Raw genomic sequence first — 24,930 nt, forward strand, 5'->3', positions numbered from 1 at the left:
GGGGAGTTTAGAGCGGTCATAAAGCCTCTTGCAGCAGGCCGCATGCCATGCCAATAGGCGGATAGAGGGGCTCAGGGGTTCGGCCCTGCCCGTACAAAGCACCCCTGACCCAGTCAAAGTAGGAACTAGCATTGGCTGCAGGCTGGGCGCTGTGGGTGTAAAGCGTGTCTTGGCCGATTCCTGGGGCAATGCCAAAGGCTCTGGCCTGGTCAAAGTGGGTTTCCGGGGCAGGGAGTGGGCACTCAGAATGACTCGGAAATACCATGCCCAGTGGGCCTATCAAGGAGGCTGCCAGGGAAGAGCTGAAAGTGGTATGCCCCAGGAGGTGTGCACTGGGCATGGCTGCAGGCTGTGCCCGCTTCTTACTTAAGATATGACAAGGAATAGCATTAGAAAGTTGTAGAAATTCAGTAAGAAATGTTGATTAAGTAACTACAAACACAAGAAAGGCCTAGTTAAAAAGAACATTCGTATGGTTTCTATACATTTCATGACAGGACCAAAACAAACAAAACACATTTACTGTTTGTTTACGTTTCATTGAAGGGCCAACACACAAATAAAAACATTTTTACAAAGATATGATTTTCAAATCAATCATCTCAAGGAAAGATGTCATGAGCAGTGCATTGTGGTGGCCAATTAGACCAAGCAATGGCAAATCCAGTCGTTTTGGCCTTTGCATGATATTTCGGGTGTTGTGAACCCCATCGGGCTGACGGATATGACCCCTGTGCTCCGTCAGACATTTTAGGCTACGGATCCACACCTATCAGGCAGCATAGATATACACCCGTCTATGGCTCATGTTTGGCAATATAGGAATGACCTCCACATCAGTCAATGTAACAATGTCCCCCTCAAGCAGTGTAGGAATGACCCCCATCGCCCAGTATAGGGATGACCCCCACAGGCAGGGCTGTAATGCTAGGCAGGCATTTTACCTTTTATTTAAAGAAACATCTTTAACTATGACCCAATGTAGTCTGAGTCCTTCTTCTGGTTCACCACACCCCGCTCCACCCACTCTCACCGACTTCAGCCACCTCCTCCTTTTACCCCTTCACTCACTTTCCCCTCACTCCACGCAGTGGTCTACTTATGGTGTTGGGCTGCATTAATACTTGTCATGAAAACCTCTGTGGTTGGATGTAACTGTCCCTTTTTTGTTTCCCTCCTGTGTCTTGCCCCTCACCATCTCCATCTGTGCCTAGAATTCAATGGGCCTCATTAAAACAATGCCAGTCTGGTAACCACAGTGCCGGCAAGCCTACCGGTACCGTTATTACCGGACCGGCACAGTACGACTCTGCTGGTGGGTGCCGTCCCGCCCACCAGGGTCAGACCTGACAGGCAGAACGGCACCCGCCCGCAGAGTTACATGGAAGCACTGTTATTAACGGTGCCAGTGCTTCCGTGGTCCCCATCCCCTATAGGACTCAATGGGAATGGGGATTAACAATTTACCAGCGCCTGACTTCCCAAAACACCAGGGCTGTAATACTCCGGTGTTACTGGCAAGCCAGACGTCAGTAAATATTACACGTCCGGCGGCAACAGGGTTACTGCCAGACCTGTAATGAGGCCCAATGTCATTGGTAATAGTTCATTACAAATCACCAGTAAATCCATGAATGAATAGTGACAGCACTCGGTTGCTTCCCAGCCTGGTTTGCACTTTAGAAATCGCATATTTACGTAAATACCTTGACACCTCTTACCTCCAACTCACTCTCCACCCACCAACAACCCAACCTAGTTTCACTTCCACCCAACCCTCACCCACGCAACACCAGCTCTCTCTCAACTACCTCCCACCTCTCCCCTCACCAGTCTTTCACCCAACCCATTCCCCCTACCCCCACGCTATTCCATCTCTCTTTACCCAGGCATTCCCATTCCACAGGTATTTCTTACCCACCCACTGTCACCTTATCTCCACCCTCCCCTCCCTCACCTTGTGCCACTCGTCCCTCCACACACCTACCCTCCTGCCACTCATCCTGTAAAACCCATGAGAGGTTATAAAAACATCCTATGAAAAACGTCGTTCTCAATAATGTCCGCATCAATGAGGTTGGCCTACAACACATATCGGACAAAGGGGAAAGTTCCCGAGGGATGGGTAGAAAACAATTAGGAAAGTGTGCTGCTATACGACAGATTTCTTTTGTTTGGGGGGTAACCCCCATAAAGATCCACGGGGTAACAAAAACAACCACAAAAAACAAATTGAGAAGATATTGTTGGGAAAGACCCGCTCACTTCTTCACCATCTCCCGCCAACCAACCACTCGTCCTTTCACCCTCTTCCCTCATCTCCCCCATCACCCTACCTCTCCCCTCACCTCCTCTAAACCACTGTGTGCCTCAACCTACATTTCCTACTCTCCTTAAGTGGAATGTGGCAGTTTCTCATTCGGCCCCATAGGAATGGGGAAGGTGGTAGCACCGGTACCGTTAATAACGGTACCGGTGCTACCATCATGTTCTGGTCGCGGGTGCCGATATGGCCACCAGGTCAGACCTGGTGGCTGCAAGGGCATCACCCTGCCTCTCCCCTCACCTCCTCTACACAACCGTGTGCCTCAACCTACATTTCCTACGCTCCTTATGGGGAATGCAGCCGTTTCTCATCCTGTGACGATGCAGCCACTCTCTGGAAATGCACACTATCAACTAATGAGACCTCTCCTCGCTTTTAAAGATGCTCTACTTCAGTGTCTCATGTGACGAGCCGCTGTCATAATACATGTATTTGGGCATGCTAAACAGCGCCCACAATTGTGGTCCATTGGAAAAGGCCGCCATTGCCAAACGATCACTGGAACCATATGCTCACGTCTAATCTGCAGCGACATGCAGCAACACACTGGGGCATACAAAAAATGCATCCAGGCATTCATATAACATAGCCCATCACACACCATACACAACACCTCAACTCTCCACATGGCAACCCACAGCATTATTCTGCAGCGAGTAAGGTAAGTAAGGCTGGGGTTCTGCAATCTGCAGCCTTCCAAATGTTTTGGACTACGACTCCTGTGATCTCTAACCATTAACTGTGCTATGCTGGCTGTGGCTATGGCTGATGGGAGTTATAGTCCAAAATATCTGGACAGCCAAAGCTTGCACACCCCTGCCTACGGGAGTCATTTCTAGATGTAATGTTATCGAAATACAGACCAGTCAAGGAGTCACTCTTCCTTATTTTGTAAAAATTCCACAGTTGCGAGGCTGCACCAATGGAAGATTGGTGCTCATCAAATGCCACCTAACAGTAACACATGTTGGGCAGGTTTATCCCATTGTTTATATATACTCCATTTGGAGGAGAGAGCACTGTCCTTCCCTGTTGGCCAAGGTCTTGTATGGTTTGAGGACCTAAGACCTGGGCCTCAGAGGCTTGTTTAACAGGTGGGGTCTGAAGCTAACGTGGTTTTACCCTCCCCAAGGGGAGCACGCAGAGAGATGTGGGTGTTCTTCCACAGCCAAATGTGCAGGTGCGATGGAGCATGTTGCAACCAAGTGGTGTTCCAATTAAACCAAATGGAGTTTGGGAAGGGGTAATCTCCCCCCGGAATATTTTTTTAAATAATGGGTCAAAATGGCGTATTTACAGCCCAATTTCTGTGAAAAAATTGAAAAGGTTCGGAGCGGTTACTCAACGTAACAACGAGAGAATGGAACTTCCTGAAATTATATAAGCTCAACTATACATAATATTTGTGAGATTAAAAACGGCACGTGTGCTGTATGCATAATGACTAATTCACAGACGTGCAAATGTGCGATTTGACCAAAAGAAATGACACAGTATGTTATGTTGAATTATATTTATATGCGCACTATAAAAAAGCGAGTGCATAACTCGCGGTTTGTTTATCAATCTAGTAATGATTGTTATTTGTATATAGTTTAAAGAGGAGTGAATAGAGGTATGATTTTTGGGACGTATTGCTTATTGTCCTTGCACACCAATATATTCTGTGCAGAGTTGGGTTTTTTATTTATTTAATTTGTATTTTTAAAGCGCTCACACAGCCCGGGGGCATCGAGGCGCTGTTACAGGAATATGTCTCTTAGTTGTGTATTTATAACGCGCCTAATACCTGGAGATTTTTAAGCGCAGACCCGTGGATCAAACCTGTGTTACTTTGTGTCATCTTGTTTCCAAGGCGAGCACGTTGCCGCTGAGCTATCCTCCCGGGATAGCGTTGTTAGATGAACCATATTGTGATGATCATTCCTCGAAGACCCGTAACCACAACATGTATGCAGGCTAATGATATCTACACTGCTTTGTCCCGTGGGATATCCTGGTGTGCTGTCACCGTTACATCCTTGTGCACCATAAAGTGGGGGTTGCAGGGTGCAGGGAATGAACCTTTTCCGTGGGCACTTGGTTCTCTTTTCGCACACTAATCTTACTACTTCCATTAAAATGCCATCTGTCTGTGGTTCAACATAAAACATTACTATCTCTGTCCTTATTTTCTGGTAGGGCCCGCTATGTGATGCAGTGCATCTGGTTCTCCATCCCATTGGGAGCAATACCTTCTTCACAGCGTTAACCTTTCATGCACATCGTGGTCTCAACTACTCCCCCATGTTGTCATGTCTGTGTTCATTCTGTGTGGTTTGTGTTTATTATTAGGTTTCATCCGGTTCTGAATTATATGGTTACTTGTTATATTCGATTACATAATTGCGACTAACATATATTCTTTTATTCTGTTATCTACAGAGCTATATTGTAGTAGTCTGCGTATGCCATAGTTTCCAGCTGCCGTCGGATGGATTCTTCAATCAACATTGGCGGATAATCATAAACAGTGCTTATTTGATTACCGTTATGTAGAACAACCGAAAGGGACCAATCAGCCCTTTGGCGGTACCAGCAAGAAGGAGCAACCTGTCAGCATTTATGATGTAAAAACGTGCTCCAGCGAAAGCTTTGTGCTTGGAAGTGCAAAGAATCCACATCTTCTCACAAGCGGAACACCATGTGAGTCATTAGAAAGTTTTGCTGGTGTAACATAAGGGCACACAACAATTGGAGTACAGTGATTGTTCGATCACTGATCGCAGTCGGCGTATCATGAGGAAGTTATAAAGAACATTCGAAGCATGCAATGTTCGCTGGCTATAACTTGTATTGCAAAAACATATTGTATTGCAAAAGTGAGGAAAACGAAGGTAAGATGTTAAGATTGATTACAGTATGCTTAACAATACATGCCCGAAGGATCGGGACAATAACGTTTTTGAGAGAACTTCCCCTTTAAGGCTGCCTGCCCCATTGCAGTATCCTCCCCTCACCCCAACCACTCCTCCATGCAATAACACCCATCATGCTGGCTTTGCTTTGCCCAGAAATGCCAGAAAAAAACACGCCATGCCACTGTAAGAAGGACATTCACACTGCAGGCCCGTTTACATGCACACTTGCACCCATGACCACGATTCACACTGCATTCATTCATCAGTGTTCAGCCCTGGCACACATGCATACACACATGGAAGTATGTTTTGTTTCCTGATCTGTTACTTGCTAGACTCGAATCTGCCTCCACAGACACTCCCCAGGCTCTTCGCTCCAGTGCTCCAGGCAGATAGGAACCAGGAATCAGAGAGAGCTTCCAGCTTCCTGACATGCGCGGTGGAGCAAGAGAGCCTCCATCACACCACTGCCCCTGCTGCTCAGGTGCTGACACCTCTGGAAATGCCCACTCAGCACTACTGAGTGGGAATTTAAAAGTGTTGAGCAAGTCTTGCCCACTCAGGCCCTATCCTGTCTATGCCCCTGCTGGGCCGTCAACCTCACCTCCTGCCACTACAATTCAGTTGGGCAATAATAACACCCCCTGTTCCAGTGCTAATAAGTTGGAGGAGTCAGGGTCAGGCACTCTATGAAAACGTGATATCAATATTATTATTTGCCTGGAGGCATCTGAAGAGGCAGAAGCCTCCATGCGTTGGAAAGTGATGAGATGCATGTGCCTTGCTGCGCAGTGCAGGCTCCTTACCAGAGAAGAGTGCTCGGTTGCAGAGGTTGCCATCACAGCAGCGGGTGCTCTTTGTGCTGCTGGTGTGGCTCTTCACTGTCGACGTTGTCTGGTTGCACACATTGTTGTCTCTTGGGGAGCAGCCCTTTGTGATGATCGTGTTGTGCGGCAGGTCCTGGACTGGGGGAAGAAATGTTACAGTGTTGGCCTCGACCCCTCTCTCTTACGTCTCTTGACCAATGGCCTATGGGGAACCACTTCGAGCCGCCATGCTAAAAAGCTCAAACCCGATGAAGATCTAAGTGCAGGTAACGATATCCCCATGGAAACCAAGCTTATGATGGCCTAACCCCAAGATACTTAAAGACGACTAAAAGGGCCCATTAACGACCAGAGTCACTAAAACACTGGGGGCTTTACATCAAAAGAGATCTGAGCCCTAAAAGACCCCAGCCCATGAAGAACTTGCCCTCAACACCATAACTCGATGATTACCTAAATCCATTTGCCTCCAAACCCAAGAACTTCTATGCCCACGGCATCCAAACCACAAGATGGTCTAAACCAAGAATGCACTTAACCAAAGAGACCCTAAAAAAGGCGGCCTAGCCTAAAGAGACCATAACCCAATGTTAACGGAAGCCTGCAAGGCAATAATCACATGAGACCCTAAACCCATGCCTAGAGAACCTTTGCTAGGAACCTGGTCCATAACCTACACACAAAGAGGCAGGGTGTGTGGGTAGATAAGGTAACACATTCCCGAAGAGGAACCTAGGCCTGAGCTTGAATGCACAGTGGGCAGCTTGACCCTGGAGTGCTCAGTGATTGGAAGGGGCTTGGAGTGACACGATGCAGGACAGCATTACCTCCAGTTGCAGACCAATGTCATTTCCAGTCTCAGCACGACCCTGTCACCAGGATCGCAGAAAAGGCATAGAAAGCAAAGACGACCAATGGAAAGCCTCTTCGCTTATTGTTAACATAAAGGTCCAAGCCACGCCATGTTTCTGACCTGGACCGGGCCTTCATCAGTTTCTCGACTGGTGGTTTGCTGGTATTTCTATTTGACCACATGGGTGAATCTTGATGAAGAAGCTTGGCTTGCGAATGCAGCAGAGCTAATCTGCCCTTCTGCCTAGAGAAGCTCTGCGTTCTGCTGTTGCCTAGCCACTTGCTGTCCTGCCCAAAGAAGCTCTTCCCACTGCCATAAGCAGAGTCACTCTGTCGTTCTGCCCAAAGAAACTCTGTGTTCTGCCATACCATAGCTAACCTATCCTATTATCACAAAGGTAAGTCCTAGGGCAGTAGACCGGATTTACCTTGCTGCTAGAGAAGGCTCCCCATCACAGAGTCTTTGTTGGCTGGACACAAGTCTCAGTGACACGCAGGGGCAGCATAGCAAGTGGAGGCCTCCCTGCGTCAGTTCATGCATTTGCTGTCATTTTCCCACCCTACTGCCAAGATGCTGTGCCTCTGTTCTCCACCGTCATCTTTCCCCGGGGATGCCGCCAACACATTTAAGTGGTGTTGAGGGGCGTTCAAGGAGTGGATCTATGTGATTCCATCGAATCCATTTCATCGAATTTGATTCCATCGAATGTTTTTTTGAGACATTTCATTGTAAATGTAAGCATGGGGAGACCCCTGCAGTCCCCCGCTAAACTCTCCCCCCACATGTATTATTACCTTAAGATGCTCACATACATTTGCTGCAATATTCGATCGAAAGAATTCAATGGATCTAATTCGATAAAATCTCCTAGGATGGAATCTACCTACACCCAAGGATTATCTAGTAACTAGTAACCGTCCATCTGTGTCGGGCACATTATAAAGCCTGTGCTTTTTCATACGGAACCTGTCTGCCAGGTTTTTGTCCTTCCTGCTGCGTTCCTGCAACCCCACCCCTGGAGAGGAGTGTTGAGTGGCGAGCGCTCATTGCCAGAGAGGAGTGCTGAGTGTTGTGTATTCCTTGGCATCTCGGTCGTTCTCTTGAGGACTTGGTTAGTGCTATCCGGCTCTCGCAAATGTTGTTTCTGGCCCCTGATACGTATGATAACCAAAACCCAAGAACCTCCTATCCCCACAATGTCCTTCTCGCAGGAGATCCAAGCCGTGTGATAGTCTATCCCAAAAGCACGTAACTCCACGCCGCTCTAACCTAACAGTGACCTCAATTATGCAGTAAACGGTCCTGGTTGTCAGGGGCTATGTTCAAAGTGGCAAAGAGGCCAGATCATTGTACAGAGGCTATTCCCTCTGTGAAATTGAGGACAGTACAAGCTCAAGACAGGTTAGGAGTGCACTGATATTTTATGGCAAGACTGGGGACCCTGATATTGGGAATACACTGAAATCCAGCACTCACCAATCCTTTCACATCATTAACCAACCAAATAATACAATGGCAATTCGTCAATGGTATACAGTTATCAGATCGCCATTGCGGACTCTGTGTATTGTAAAAATATTTTAATTAGGACATCTGGTTATACTGCATTAACTTCTGCCTTATTGTCTTTACGTTTGCCCTTTTCTACGTTCAGGGTTTCAGTGTAAATATGTTTACATTGTGTTCTGATATTCCGATTTTATTTGCGCTGTTTGACATTTGTTGCCACTAGTTACTAGTTAGTGATCAGTGTTGTGATTGCGTAGACCAGGCTGCAGCTGAAGAAGCAAGCGTAGTCCTCTCATCTAGAGAGAGCTTGGCAGACATTCAGGGTTTCTCACGAGGAGCCACGTGATCTTGGCAGCCATTTTGACACTCGAGATATTGTGGGCAGTGGCCTTCTTGGAATGGTTATATTAGACGCTTAGGCACTATTTTGTTTGGGAGGATTTCCATTCAAGAGCGTGGGTCTATGCACTTGCAAATCTCATCTGCCCTTTTCAGAGCACTTCCAATTGCATTGCAGAAGCACATTATGGAGTCATGGGGCCATACTGAGGTTTTAATTAACATATTTGATGTTTTCGTGAAAACTGGTGTTTTATTTCTGTTTCCAAATGCAAAATCCCTGATGATTACCTTTGGAGAAGCACTACTGAAAAGATCGGTGACAATGCAAAGGAATTTTACTTATCATGCAAGAAGGACTTTCATGAAATAACCTTAGAATGTATTGATATTTCTCTGATCAACGGAATGACGGGAATTAAATTGTAAAAAAGCAAATCACGTAAAAGTATTAAGTGGTCTAGGACAGCAATCTTGCAGGGGAATTCATTTGAGGACTGCTGGACCCTCTTGGTGCGCTTTGATGACTTGTCCTAAGGCAAGATGGATATGGATCCCGATATCCTTCGGTGCCATAAATCCCCAAGAAAAATATTATCTAAAATAATATTGTCTGGGACATCTGGGAACCCGTACCCTAGGTCAAAGGGAGCCTGGCCTGCAAATGATATTCTTGATTAAATCCAATTGATATCGAGGCTAGAAACGTCGTTCCAGGGGAGTGTTCTGAGTCCGCCTTAAAGTGAACAACATGTACAAGCCAAACATTGACTGCATAAACCCGACTTCATTGAAATTGTAGCTGGGCTCACAAAAGGGCCTGACTAACTCCTGTGAGAACAAGCTACTGGGCATGATGGAGCTGTTACCCTCTATCCGGAAAGGACAAGGCATTTGGCACTAACTTCTGTCAAACCTGGTTTGGAAGGGTTCTGATTTTCGTAATGCTAATGGAACTCTGTTAATACAATGTGAGCAGGTGGTCGGTTCTCAATTCCTGTGCCAGTCTCCAACGTGTCCCCTCCTTCAGAGGAAAGGCTCTGTATCAGTGGCAGAGTGAGGGAAGGGGTGGTCGCCCCGTTCCTAAGGACCCTTCAGATCTCGACACGCACACCCTACATCCTGCAAAGCAGTGAAAGGATATTGACTAATGCCTCATGAAAGCCCTTCACCCCCTTGGCATCGAAACATGCCTCAGCCTCTTCTGTGGATCATTGTGGAAATTCCCTGAACCCATAAGTCTCTAGAGGGTGATCAATTTTTATTTATTTTTTATTTATGTTATACAGTTATAAAATACATTTCAACATTAACCAGCCAATACCCAGCACCATCTAGCCTAGGGGATCGTGTGCCCAGTACCCACGCTGTATATCATTTGCCAAGCCCCTGGGCTATCCAATCCTGCAGGTGACTGGCTCTGTGCCACTTTACCCCTTCTCTACCCTATCCCTTGGCTGCCAGTCTTCCCCGGTTGTCACCTCACCTTGGTACCTGAGCAGCGAGGTGAAGCAGATGGGGCTCGAGGGCTCACAGACCATGACAGTTTGCTTCTCTTCTTGCTGGCCCACTGGGCCCTGGTAACTGAAACACTCCATGTTTGAGGCTAAAATGAAATCAGCAAAATTAAACACTTCTCTGCCTTCGAGGCCATTTCCTCTCAAAAGCCACTGGGGCAGGAGAGTAAATCTGCCCAATGCAGTTCAATACATGCTCTTTTTGGGGTACAGCAATCTGCTGAGGTCTCCTCCGTTCCTATTCTAGCATAATTGAAATTGGATAATGTTACTTCAGACAGGAAGTGAACCCATTATGTAAACAACAAACCAAGATGTCATTATAGTATCACGGTCACACGCCTTTGCATCGAAAACTTTCCAACGAAAGTAAAATGCATCGAAAGTTTCCCAATGAAGTATTTCCATTGAATGCATTTATTTGTATTTTTTTTTTGGTAGGTCCCCCCGAACCTCCTCTTTTTTACCCTTAAAAACCCACCCCAAAGAAAATTAACCCTTTACCCCACACATATATGCATTCGATGGAAAACATTTTGTTGGAAAACTTTTGATGGAAACGTTTTCGATGGAAAGACTGATAAGTTAGCAAAAGCACCTACATGGCAGCTGACTTCTTAACTCTGGAGCAAGCTAAGCTTCCTGTGTGTGTCTTCTCGTCCCCCGGGCCACCCCTGCATTATGCACCGAGTGCCACTGGGTGGATTTCGGCGACGGCGAGATCCCTTCCACTTGCCTATACAGGAGTTCCCGTTCCTTGCCCAAAGTGAGCTCCAACGTAAAGTTATTGCAGGCATGTCAAAAGGACAGGTCGGGCCACAAGATACCATTTTAAAACTTTTATTAAAATCCTCACAATTGTCAGGATGGTTGGGAACTGTCACGAGGAAACTTGTATTTACATTCAAACCCGTGCACTACTGCCCTGTTTCACAGTTTATTACATCAGAAAGTGTTTACAAGTCCCAGGCATGCATTGGAATCAACTCCTACTTTGCTCTACGTGAAAATGTCACCAGGAGAAGGTCGCCAGTGAGGTTTATTTTTTCCTGATCCCTAAAAAGGCTTCTCCACCATATTCTAGGAGTGTCTTATTTACTATTTTAAACTCCGGTCCTAGAATATTTGGGCAAAGTGATTGATTTCCTCCAGGGTGCGAATGTGGTTGAATGTCGCCCCCTGGCAACCTTTTCCTTGGCGACAATATCACTGGATATACCCTTGCTGGTTCACTGGGATCAAGACAAGCCCCAGCAATGCGTGTGTGTCAGTTTCACAGGTCACTGCGTCATTACGCGCATTGCCAGTTCCAGGCTGCTTTTGTAGCTATTTTTGAATGTAACTTGGTTATTAGATTGGGTCCCAGCATGCGCCTGTATCCATTTCTAACGGTACTGGTTTGTCAGATTCACTAACAGTGCCAGTCTTCTTAATTGATTGTTTTCACTTCTCAAACTATTTATATTCACTGCCACTTCCAACCTGCCCCAGGATTCGTTTATCAATTCACTGGGTCACTGGACTTACTGCATGTTCGAGCATGCTTTAGCATCAGTTACTGCGTTTGCCAGGTCATTGCATGTTCTACAAGTTCCAGCAGGCTTCAGCATCAGTCTGTCACATAATGATCACCACTTCCTTCTTCAGCACATCACAATTCGACTTATTTTCGAGCATTTCACATTTTTTGCAAAACAAATAGAAGGTGATTTATCTGTAGGAAAGTGTGTTCTGCCAAACATACCCACTTTCCATATATTCGGCTGACTAGAAAGTACTGTTAGTGGTTACTCATGAGCTGACCTCTGGCTCAGTGACTGCATAACATAATACATGGATACCTCTCCTCTGCATAGTCCAAACAGACACCACCAGCTAAAAGGTGAATTCACCACTTTTCAGATACAAACATTACATGCATCTTCAACTGTGCACGTGACCAGCATCATGGGGGAGGAAGGGTAGCTCAGGGGCCACGTAGCGCAACACAGGTTCAGATCCAGCTCCCGTGCTTAGGACCCACTTGCTAGTATTAGGCGCGTTATAAATGAGCAATAAAATAAATTAAAAATGCCTGTTTCATGTTCACTCCCTTCAGGAGCCCACAGGAAAAGAAAGACAGGATGATATCAGAAAGATTTCTATTGGCACTTCCAACTCTATCACTAGTGAAAGATACAGTTGGAGAACATGCTATTGTCTGTTAAGGTTTAAATTCGCCTGGAAGCCATGTGGTTTCATTTCAATTAATAAAGCCACATGTGACCTTCCATTTGATTTTTCAATTTGCTCACGCATCATGCCATGTGGCACTGTCCTAGCACCCTGCACATTCAATGATGGATAGATTTTGAGATAAAGCACTATTTTGATAAAGGTGAGTATTGTAGATGTAGAGAAACAGAGCTATGGTCAATTTGTATTTTACTGTGTTACCAAATTTTGACTGACATTCATTGAACGATTAGGGGAAAGAGGCATTCCACTTGCCCAAGCTGAGCAGCATATTTTGAAGTCCTGCATATGAAACCCTTTTGTTAGTTTTAAGGGAGACTTTAACAGCTCACTCACATGTGGAGGGATTCGTTTCCAAACGCTGGGCTAAATTATAAACCACTCAAAAGGAGCCCTGTAGCAAGGAATGGGCAGGGGAGACGAAGGTAATTACTGGCAGGTGCTCTTTGTTATCCAGGAAATAGGGCACTGCTAAGCAGCCAAGCTGCTATTATTAAGAAAACCTTGTTCCCACCATTTTAGATAACTCCCTTCATGTTTTCCTCTGCCCCAAGTGACTTTCCGGGGGCTAAGGTCTCTGTGAATCACAATTCAAGAGGGTGCATATGTGACGAATCAACTTCCGGGGAACCAGTGGTCCAGGGATGAATATAGGTTTCTAAACCATCAATCCGCCCTACACCTCTAGTACACCAGAAAGTATCCGAACAGATTGGAAACACCAGAAAATGATATACCTACTTGTCCAATTTTGGTAACCTGGACGGAACAGCAGGCTTATCTCTGAAACATCGTGGATCGTTGGTTAGTTGGAACGTAGGGAAAATACATGGATAAAAAGGACTTTCCAGTCAAGGTTGTATACAAATATCTACTTTAATATTATCACAACAGACATTTCTAGTATACTAAAAAATACAACCCACCCTGTAAAGGATTGCAGAGGATACACAGTTTCAAAGAAGGAAAAGGGGTGCACTCTGGATACTGACAGGAGGGTTGTCGGTCTAGTAAATAATCATAATAGTTCATGGATACTTGGTTTCAACACAAAGGGAGCAATTGGTCATAAAATGTCACTAGGGAAATTCGGAGAAGGACCAGAGGGACAGAACCACAATGTACCTTGTGCTTGTATGAGTTCTTGATGCTTGACAGGATCGAGTTAGTTTCAGGGCACTTTGCAGCTTCTGCGACAGAGTTCAAAAAGGGAGACAGCTGCAGCTATCAGGCGGCAGGTAGTTCGGTGAGCGGAGCTAGATGGATGGGTGCATGCTGGCCTATACGGCGGCTCGGGGTCAGGAATCGTTGTCTCAGTGCTTGTCAGCGGTTCTGAAGCACTGGTCGAGACATCTCAGATGGCTTAAGCAACTGCAGCGTAACAACAGTTAGCGATGCAGTCAGTTGCAGCACAAGGGGCATGACTGCAGTGGTTGAAGTGAACGGGTGCGGTTGAGAGCGGTGCTCCTCTACTTTTACCATTCCTATACTTTTATTTTAAAAAGAAACCGTTCCAGAATGGTTTCGTTTTAAAATAAAAGTGTAGGAAGAAGTTGAAACTTGCACTTTCACTGCAAAGAGTGGGTGCAGGCCAGCAGGAAACATAGTTCCACTATTTCTTTTTGTACACTTCGACCACTGCTTGACTGACTCGAAAATGTCCTTTAAGATGGACGTCTGTAGAGGCTTGTCAATGCACTCCTCCTTCCTTCTTCACTGGACTTGTGTCGCCCTTTAAGGTAGACGGCCCAAAGCTGAGGAGAGTGTTGCAGGCAACTGACTTGTCCACGGTTCGGTTCAGAGACTCTCTGGCACTTCCCCACCTAGGAATCTTGCTGCAGAGCCTAGCAGGACACGCTGTGCGCTGGCTGGGTACGAGTTCTGGAGCTGCTGGAAGCTCCTCTGAATTTGGTATCTCCTTCTGTTCCCTGGGAGATGCTTAGAAGAAGGATATTGCTTCCCTCTTGGAGGTCGTGGCCTTCCTTCACTGGCAAAAGGTCTAAGGAAGACTGTACCTTCAGCTAGGGTCAAATGCTGAGTGCTTCCTGCTACTCCTTACAAAGTCTTCAGATCATCTTCAAGGGAGGGGCTCAATCCTCTTTTAAAGCCAAATCGACCACAGGGATTGGTGTATGCTAAGCCTACCTTAATGAACCAATGCTGGGTCTGCACCAACAATCTCCTGTATGCATGAGGTAATAAGCAGAGTGATCTGCAAAACAAAAGGTAAAGGTGTGAAAACATGTAACACTAAGCCCCACACATCTTCCTGTTTGTTGTGGATCAAAGGGTCTCTCTGGTTAATTGAGCTCTTTGTGGTTCCTGATTAAAACAGCATGTCTCCCTTGAAGCTGTGGCGAGACCAGACTTTTGGTCTGCGCCAAACCACATACTCATACCTTCTGAATGGCGTCCCCCTGCGTGGATGACTACTTTAAATAGATAGTCGCAGGCATGACAGGTCACTGCCCTTGATACTGAGAGGCGGGAGCTAGCTTCAGGTTGACACAGTGCATATGAAAGAATGTTGGGGTTTTCTATTTCCTTGGTTAGCCTCTGCAGTCAGGCCCCATGTGGGCCTGTTTGAATTAAACTCTGATTAGTAGGTGAATGTGGCCTCCAGCTACATAGATAAACGAAAAACAACAGAACAGATCCATAGGGTCTTTGTTAGTTAATTAGGCTGGCCATGGTATGGTGAAGGTTTGGCCCTCCCACTTCTGAGATGAAATGGTGTACTCCTGGCTGTCATATCTCAACTAAATATGAAAGGGGGGGCTGCGCCTGTAGGCTGTGTCCACCCAGAGTACAAAGGTCTATGTGTATGTCATGCATTGAGCATAGAAAAATGTGTGCAGATTAGCCCCACACATTTTCCGGAGGTTTATCTACCATTTGATATACCATTTTTTTAAAAAAGCCCAGGTGAGCGCACACCCACCGTGCAGATGGTTGAGTTCCTCACAGGATACTACTTTACAAAGCTGTCCCTATTGGATTCTAGCAGAGGGCTTCAGAATTCACCATTCTCTAGATAGGATTTGATATAAATTGAGTGAGATCCCACCCTTTTGTTGATGCGTGGTGGAGCTATGGGCAACACAACATCCTCTTTCATAGGTTTGCAGACATCTATCGGATGAAGGAGAGAGACCCTTTTCAAATTGTCCCTGAGGGCTAGAATGAAACCCCAGATGGAAGAACTTTGAAACTTGACTACCTTATGAACCCTTTGACAGGGACACTTAATCACGCTGAGGAGAAAAATATTTCCTGTAGATGACTTTATACACTTTTCCGCGGGGGGAAGAGCAGAAGAGAGCCCAAACTCTTCAGGGTTCTTGGTGTAGATCCCAAGACTCTTACAAGGCCAGAGGTACTACCTCTGGCACTAATCTTGCAAACGTCATCAAGAAGCATTCTCCCCCGTTCCCCCGATTGAGCCACACAAAGCTTCATGCATCTAATTAGCTTCGAAGTCCACTACGCTTGACCAAGTTTAGAGATCCTATTCAAAGAAGATCCCGTGGATCAAGCCTTTTAAAATCTCTCACCACATTAAGGCACGTGGACCAAATCTTCTGCCCCTGCTAGATAGAGAAGTGCCAACAAGACTTGCTTGACGCTGTCAAGACTACTAAAAGGACTACGGCATTGTACTATGTGACCTTTCCCAGGCATTTATAAGTGTCCTCACTGGTTAAGATACCTTTCCCTACCTTACCAATGACATTTTACAAATGTCCTTTTATGTTTCTCCTAGTTATTCATTTTTGCTTACATTTTTGGTTTTGTCTAATTTTTGTGGCGCCTGCGCCACAATATTTCCAAAACCATTGTTACATAAGAGAGAGAGAGAGAGAGCGAGAATGGGGATTCTGCACTGAGAATATCTTGTTGGCATAGCAAAGGGCAATGCCCTGGCATGAAACTGCAAAAATAGCTAAAATCTCTTTTTCGAAACTCCTCCGCTGTACTACCGAATGAGAAGTTCAGTAACAATATGTGCTCCAATCAGCAGATTTGTAAGAAGACAGTCGGGTACCAGGTGTTCTATTTCCTAGCTGCCCAGTGATTTCATGTTGGGCTATTTTGGGCTATTTTTACAGACTATCTGACTATTTTGGGTACACTTTTGACGGCAGGTGTTTTTTTTTGTCCTTGTGATGCTGCATTTCTACAAACACCCACTCACCTCACACCCATCCTCTCTTCCCCTCTACCCCACTCTCTATACGATCACCCACCCATCCCACCCCATTATGTGTGCTGGTTGCGTTTCGCTTGGGCTATTTTTGGCTACTTTTGACAATGCCTCCCGTGGCTGCTTTGTTCTTCATGTTCTTTTGCCCCAAACCAACTTCCATCACCCAACCACCCCACCCCCACTCTCTCTAACCCCCCCACTCAATCTCCCCTACCCACCTTTCCCCACCCTTTCACCCTGCCCCTCCCTTTCTACCCCCACAAACCCAATCACCACTCTCTCTACCACACTCCGTGACCCTAACCCTAACCTGTCTACCACCACCCACCCACCCTAGCCCAACCCTCTCTACCCCCAACCACCCACCCTACCCCCACACTCACTACTACATCCCACCCACCCAAAACCAGTTCTCTATTCCACCTACCCAGCATACTCCCACTCTCTCTACCCCACTCGCCATCTGTACCCCCAACCACACTACCCCAACCAACCCGATCCCCACCCTCTCTACACTCACCCACCCAATCCCCACTGTGTCTACCGCCAGCCACCCACCCACCCTATCCCCACCCTGTCAATCACCATCTGCCACCCACCCTACCCCACTATGTCTACACTCAATAACTCCACTCTCTCTACCACAACCTACCCACACTACCCCCACTCTCTCTACCCAACCCACTCTATCCCCAGTCTTTCTACACCCACCCACCCTACCTGTACTCTCTCTACCCCCATATAGCTCCTCTCTCTGCCCCCATTCGCCCTACCCCATCCTCTCTACCCCCACCAATCCACCCAAACCCCACTCTCTTTACCCCCACCCACTCTACACTATCCACCCACTGACTCCACGCTCTCTCTACCTACCTCCACCTAACCCTCACTCACTCTACCCCCGCCCTCCCATCCTGCCTGCCCTCTCTCTATCCGCACCCACCCTATCTCCTCTCTCCACCCCCACCCATTCATCGTACCCCATCCTCTCTACCCCCAACAATCCAGCCACCGCCACTCTCTTTAGACCCGCCCACTCTACCCTATCCACCTACCCACTCCCCACTCTCTGCCTCCACCAATCCAGCCACCCCCACTCTCTTTACACCCACCCACTCTACCCTATCCACCCACCCAGTCCCCATTCTCTGCCTCCACCCACCTATCTCCCACTGACTCTACCCCCGCCCTCCCACCCTACCGTATTCTGCCTACCTCCGCCCAGCCAACCTACCTCCATTCTCTCTGCCACCACCAACCCACCCTACCTCCACTCGCTCTACCCCATAACTCTGCTGTCTCTACCCCCACTCACCCTACCTGCACTCTCTCTACCCCAACTCATCCACACTACCTCTACTCTCTGCCCCCACCCACCCACCAGACAGAACAAATGGCTGTCCACCAAGGACGACAAAATTATGCTTAAAACTCTCTCACTAATGGACAAATGCCTGAACCAAGCAGCCGTATCTACCTGTCTGAGAGAATCGTTAAATAATCTACATCACAACCTACCAGAGCAGGCAACTCTTCATGTCTAACTGTGCCTAGATTTAAACGGAAAAAAGCAGGGGGCAAGAGTTTCCCTGTTCTGGCAGCACAAGCTTGCAACGCTCTTCCTCCCTCACTGAGAGCTAAGCAACCTTTCTACATGTTCAGCCGCAACGCGATAAACAGGCTTGTCACAAAGGACACATTTGGTTAGCTCTAGCCGTGTACATACATGGACAACTTGCCCAACTACCACTTTATTTCTATTTTGCACCTGTAATGTATGTATATTTTTCTCTCTAGTCTGTCAACCATTGTACTCTGCTCTGTACTTGCACTTTATGTATATAATTCCTTGCCTTTCTGTATAATCCATGGTATTTACTTTATTTTTGTATCCACTGTAACTCAGTTGTCGAAGTGGTCGGGAGTGGTGCTCTTCTAGTTCTTTTAATTAAGTGTTACTGTTCCTATACTTTTATTTTAAAAAGAAACTGTTCCAGAATGGTTTCGTTTTAAAATTAAACTATAGGTAGAAGTTGAAACTTGCACTTTCAGTGCACTGCACTGAACGTTCCCCTAAACAGCAGGTGCATGTGTTTTGGAGTTTGTATTGTGCGTGGGAGGGAGGGTGGTGATGGGGTTTGTGGGGAGCGGTGCAGGCCAGTAGGGAACATAGTTCCACTACTTCTTTTCGTACACTTTGATCACTGCTGTAACTAAGCTGAAAGTATACTTTTAACATTCTGTGAAAGGCGCCCAGGTACTTTTGGGTGGGGTGTGCTATACAAATAAATAAACAAACAAACTGTACCCCTACTCTCTACCACACCCACCTTATCCCCATTCCCTACCCCCACTTTCTTTACCCAACCACCCACCATCCTGCCACCCAACTAACCAAACCCCTAATCTCTCTCCCCACTCACCCTTCTCCCACTCTACTCCCACCCACCTTCCCTACCTCCACTCTCTCTACCCCCACACGCCCTACCCACACTCTCTACCCCACCCACCTTCCCTACCTCCACACACTCTACACCACCCACCCTACCCCACTCTCTCTACCTAACGGTCTCTGAATCTAGTCCCTGTCCGGAGCTCTGCATTGGGTGCCTGCTTTGCTCCCAAGTACTCCACTGTTGCACTTTGCCCTTACCAGTTCCTCATTGCTCCACATAGGCAAAGTGGGTAGCTTTTCTTTCTCCACCCTTATTTGCTACTGCGGTTTCTTGCGGCCACCCTCATCTTCAGGCGCAAACCAGGTTTTGCTCTTGTCTTCACTCCTCCGAGGGAGTTTGATATCTGCTATGCTCTGGCAGGCTTTCAAACGAGTCACAGGCCCCAGCATCCTCGCAACTTCCTGGCAGATAATCAGATAATTTCTTAAAAGTAATGTAGCAACTTGATATTATAATAATTACCTCCTATTAATTTTACAGAAAGAACTATCTGATATCATTACCTGAAGAAGGGTTAAAATAAACCCAAAACGCGAAGTATAGGACAGAAGACACAACAACAACAGCACTTCTCTGTCTAGATATCAGTGCATATTTTCGAACGAAACTGTTTGTCAAACATTGAATTTGTAACCCTGATGTGTTTTCGAAAAGTTTATGGAACGATCAATTGTGCGGAGATTTTTATATGAAATTTGTGTTTTGTGAAACCATATTTTGAAATTGCTGAAATATTACCAACAAGAGTTTATTGTTGGTCATTTGCTTTGATTAATACTTACCTTACTTTGAAACCTTACTTTTTTGAATTGTCTTATTTAAAATTATTAAGGGTTTGAACGAAAGTTTTTTAGCAGCTATCTGGCTGCTACTGTTTGTGCCCCTGTTTGTATCGCGAGTTGCTCTTTGCGATACCATCCCTTTTTCTTTATAGCTTGGGTCTAGTAGCATAGATCCCAACAGGGAGCACTACGAAGTAACATTATACATATTGACATTATTTTCCTACTTTATTCTAATCAACCAAGTTTGCACCTCTACAACCAATTTTGTATCACAGGAAGTGATGTCACTTGACCCCACCCACCCCCCAGTGACATCACGGGAAGCGGTGGAACACGATCACCCCTTCACAAAACAGGAAGCGGCATCACATACCATTGATTCTAAGTACACTAAAAAAAATATGGTTACAATATCACTGTAAAGTGATATACATTTCATACAAGAATGGATCGCCATATGTATTATTAATATCAGTGCGTATAGGCCCATATTACCAAATTACTGTGAATGTAAGCAGACATCCAAGGCCAAACGATAATGGTGTCTGATTATGTAGCACTTACACTTGAGAGCTTCGTATAGAACAAATATAGATACAAAACCACCCAACCTGTGTTGGTACTCATTTGTCAACCTCAGCAGGATGAAAGGCTGAGTTGACCTTGTCGAGAGTCGAATGTGCAACCTGCACAATACGCACACATTGCAGCAGCGAGCAATTAACCCACTGAGCTATTTTACCAGATATACCTATCAGAAAACCAGCCATTCCAGAAATCAAGAGCCACATCCTTCTACAGATTTAGGAAAAACATTAAAAGTTGGCAAACTTCTCATGATATATGATGCCCGTTAGGAGATGCTTCTGGATCTCGTCTCATAGGGTGCCGCCCCTGGCATCGCCTAAAGGAAGTCCCTGCGCACAGGTGTCTACGGAAGTACACGTTTCATGATTATTCCTGCAAAAAGGCATGTCAAGCCCACCGCAAAAGGATTCAGTTTAAGCAAATGATGGGCCGAGCCCACCGCCATAAAGAAGGCCACTCATAAGGCAGCCTGAGGGAGCTCTGAGTTCATAACCATTCACTCACCAGAGGAGGTCATTTCGCTATTAATTGGGCTGAGATGTGGGTCCATCGCACCGCAAAAAGCAATCATTTTCGAATGATGTCATACCGGCCACTGCAAAACGCATTACGCAATATGGCGTGTACAATCAGCCACAAAACCACAGCTAGGTGCGCATTATCGAATGGGGTAAAGCGTAAAAGAAAGGCGTAAAAGCCTTGCGTAAGGCTTTTTTACGCCTTTCTTTAACGTCATGCCCCATTGTCATGCATTTGTGCGGCGGAAAGGAGGGACAGCTCGTAACTTACAATACCACCGTCCCTTCCTCTCCGCCCCACAAATCCCACAGCATTTGCACCTGGATGGATTTTTGGGCTGGCGCAAATGCTATGGATTTCTAAGGAGTCCGTGCATGGTGGAGTGCAAAGGGGCAGAGTGCAAGCTTGCACTCCGCCTTTTTACCTTCTCCATCTGCATTCCGCGTGCAAATGAGAAAAATAAGGCGGTGGGTACCTGAGCACGTGAAAGTGTAAACGTTGCAGGTGGCCGCCGCCTTTTTACGGGCTGCATCCGAATGAAGCCCATTGTGGTTTTCAGAGAAGCATTGATAGTAAAATGTATGGGGTTGCATAAAATGTGACCCGAATTGCTGAAAAAGCAGAGAAGGCATAACTATTTGTGCATGCACAACTGTTTGAGTAAAATGGTGGGCGAGTAGGCAGCAAAAGCATTGGTTAGCTATGTTCTGTGCTGGACCTAAAACACCTTGCCCACAAGTCAGTCCTGAAATGATTTACAGGCCAGGTGCCTCCAGGCATAGGCCCCTGTAGCACAGCAGTGCCTCTCGGTGTCTGTGAGGGTCTCCGAGGCAAACTCGGCTGTCTACATATAAGGAGCTCATCTTGGAAGTCTTTCACCTTCTGTATCCTTTGTAGTTCCTTTGGCATTTTCCTTTGGAAGACTGAGGCTTCTTGTGTACTGAAATGTCCCAAATGGTGTCATGAACACTGCCAAGGGCTTGGATCTAGGGTGTCATTACACTTGATGATAAGCACTGGCTATATCCAGTGTAGGGAATACTTGTGCACCTGGCAGTGGTGACATGATGGCCCTCCTTACGAGTTCGGCGGTAACCATTCCGCTATTGGCGGCATGGCTGCCGCCGAAATCGCGTCGGGGTCCGGGTCCTCGGAATGAGGATTTACCGGGCCATTCCGAGTTTGGAAGGCCCGGTAATTCCTCCCTCCAAGGACCCGGACCTTCCCCATTCCCATTTCAGCCCCCATAGGGCTGAATGGGAATGGGAGAGGGAGCAAACAACGGGCCATTACGAGAGAGAGCAAACAACGGGCCATTACGAGATGGCCTGTTGTTTGCTCCCTCTTCCCCTCGCGGGACCCGGTAAGCACGCCTGGTTTTCCCAGGCGTGCTTACCGGGTCCCGCGAGGGGAACTCGTAATGCGGCGGTACGGAGTGAACGGCGCCGGCACCTTTTACGGCGCCGTTCACTCCGTACCGCCAGGGTCGTAATGAGGCCCGATGTCTGAGATATTCGTCAAGTGGAAATGACCAGACGCCACTGCCTGATTGAGAAGGCGCACTCAATGTGCTTCCTAAATTTGCTACAGTTGTTTCTTCTTGTGATTGCTACTGGACTCAAGCACTACAGGGCCTCCACTGCTCCAATGATCCCTCTTTTCAATAGACCTCCTAATAACATGTGCAGCTCTTCACATGCATGGACTGGAACCAGCATCACCTTTTGCTTCATTGGTATTACTCTGTCCTTAAGTTTGATCTCATTCAAGTGCTACCTTAATGCTCCTATTGATGGCTTAAACTCTTGTCTTGTGTGTTTCTAGTGTGTCTTCTATGCTGCCTGCATTTGTCATTTGTTATCTGGCGTTCAGATCACGTTTGATGACCAACTTCCCATCCTGTCATCATCGTAGCAAGGAATCGCCTTTGTTTGTTTCACAAACCTTGCCTCAAATCATTCTGTCTTTGAATTGTAACTCACTTTTTATTTATCTCCTATAAGTAGAATTTTGCTACCCCCACATCATCCAGTCTTGGAGTATCTCTTTTCAGCCTTAATTTTCCTTTAAAGAAGACTTTCATAAATCTGTTTATCATGTATTGTCCCGGGGACTGTTCCATTTGCTCCCCTCCACAACCTGGTCAGAATGTCCCTCAAACACAGCCCGCTGTAAGAAGCTTGCTGCTTCCAGCCAAATCTGACATCTTATCCATTGTATTATCTGTGAGCATTGTTCTTCCCCATATAGAAATAAATAATATATGAGCGTCCGACCTGCTCCATATTTGTTGCATGTTTGCTTCTCAACACTGCAGACATTCTTGGCGTGATTTCTTCTGCATTGTCCACGGCGACTCCCATTTGGTTTCACTCAGGTTCCCTCGTTCGCGAGCTGGAATGTGCCTTGCTTCCCTTTGCCTATAGGATGACAAGACGTCCCGGTTTTCCAGGGACTGTCCCAGTATTTGGTGCTCTGTCCCACTTTCTCGAGATTGTTCCCATTAGAAACTGCTTTGGTCCCGGTTTTTTGTAGTAGGACTTCATAGCTGACAGGGAGGAATGCGCAATCTCACACAGAAGAAATAGTGCATTTTATCAATTAAGATGGTGTTAGTTTGTGATGAATTAATTATAATATATGTTTCTTTGAGCAGTACCACTTTAACCTCCTTTTCCTCCACATGCTACTGAAGTGTAGTGCCTTGACAGCCCCTTCCAACAGTTAGTCCTACTTTTATGTTAGTTTCCCTGTGCTGATTTGTTACTTTTTAAATCTGGTCACCCTATTTGCCTAGGCAGTGCCATTTCCCCCACACAGTCTGCAATGTTTAGCGCCTTCCTCTGATGTGGGATGTTTGCTCTGCACTCATTTTTCTTCATTTTGGCACCACAAGTACGTCTCTCATCCTTACATCTGCCAGGTACCCATATTAGCACTGTCCTATCAACTCGCTCAACGCCGTCAGTCGTTCACACTTTCATTTGGGCCCTGCTTATGGCTACTAAGAGGCAAACTGTTCCTCAACTCATCACTTTTTTTCTTAAAATCTCTTAGTTAGCCTCTGGAAAGACATTTTAAAGGAATCCCCAATGTGCGGCCATTTACTTCTCGTTCTTATCTCATCTCATGATTGTTTAGACTTTGTCATAAAGGGTTCCCTTTCAGCGGGGAGAGTCTGGAATATTCTATGGCCTTCTTTCCCTGGTGCATTGATCAGCACTGCTGCCTAAGATGAATTGAGTGCAATGTTGGAATCTTTGATTCACGGGCTTGGACCCTCTGTCCAGCCCTGCAAAGAATGCAAGCATATTGTACTGTCAGGGCGGACCCACGCTTGTGTCAAGGCTGGCTCACGCTTGCGTCAGGGCCTGTACAGTGTTTATTTGTAGCACACTGTGCGTGCGCACTGATGGCCCAGCATGCAGCGGGAGACCACGGAAGGTGATGGAAAAGTCTCTCTCCCTTGCTGTCAGCATACTGCATTGGCCCGTGTGCAGTGCCAGTACACAGTGCACGTGTACTCAGCAGCAGTGCTTTAAGTGGGCCGGGGCCCCGGTCCCACACAACATTGGCAGGACGCATTATCTCACCGCAGCCGCAACAGGAGATGCACCCGCCAGTTTAACGTCAGGCGAGCTGACAGAAGTGCCAGCCAGGCACTTTCGCTGAGGCTGGCTGGCACTTACGTCAGTCACTGTAACTTCCTCTGATGACCCCTCAGATGAGGGGTCATCAGAGGAAGTTACTGTCCCTTTGTTTGCCCTCCTAATATCAGATTAGATCACAGAGCCCACGGTTCGCAGAGGGTGAAAGACGCCTCGGGCTCTGTGATCTATGTGCCCTGAGCAGAGATCAAGGAGCCTCAG

The 24,930-nt window shown here is 46.6% G+C and overlaps 1 protein-coding gene across 2 annotated transcripts in view; it reads right to left on the reverse strand.

Annotated features, from left to right (window-relative positions):
- Nucleotides 1-24,930, reverse strand: part of LOC138529997 (urokinase plasminogen activator surface receptor-like) — a 91,117-nt gene that overhangs the window by 40,658 nt on the left and 25,529 nt on the right. Inside the window, exons 2-3 of one of the 2 annotated variants that reach the window (XM_069640876.1) lie at nt 10,241-10,360; nt 6,033-6,191 (exon numbers count right to left, since the gene is read on the reverse strand). In XM_069640876.1, the coding sequence (XP_069496977.1) occupies nt 6,033-6,191; nt 10,241-10,360 (279 nt within the window). The remainder of the gene's footprint in view (nt 1-6,032; nt 6,192-10,240; nt 10,361-24,930) is intronic. The other variant, XM_069640875.1, reaches the window with a different exon arrangement.

The sequence above is a fragment of the Ambystoma mexicanum genome, chromosome 1q (assembly GCF_040938575.1).
Source record: "Ambystoma mexicanum isolate Mex_15411 chromosome 1q, UKY_AmexF1_1, whole genome shotgun sequence".
NCBI lineage: Eukaryota > Metazoa > Chordata > Amphibia > Caudata > Ambystomatidae > Ambystoma > Ambystoma mexicanum.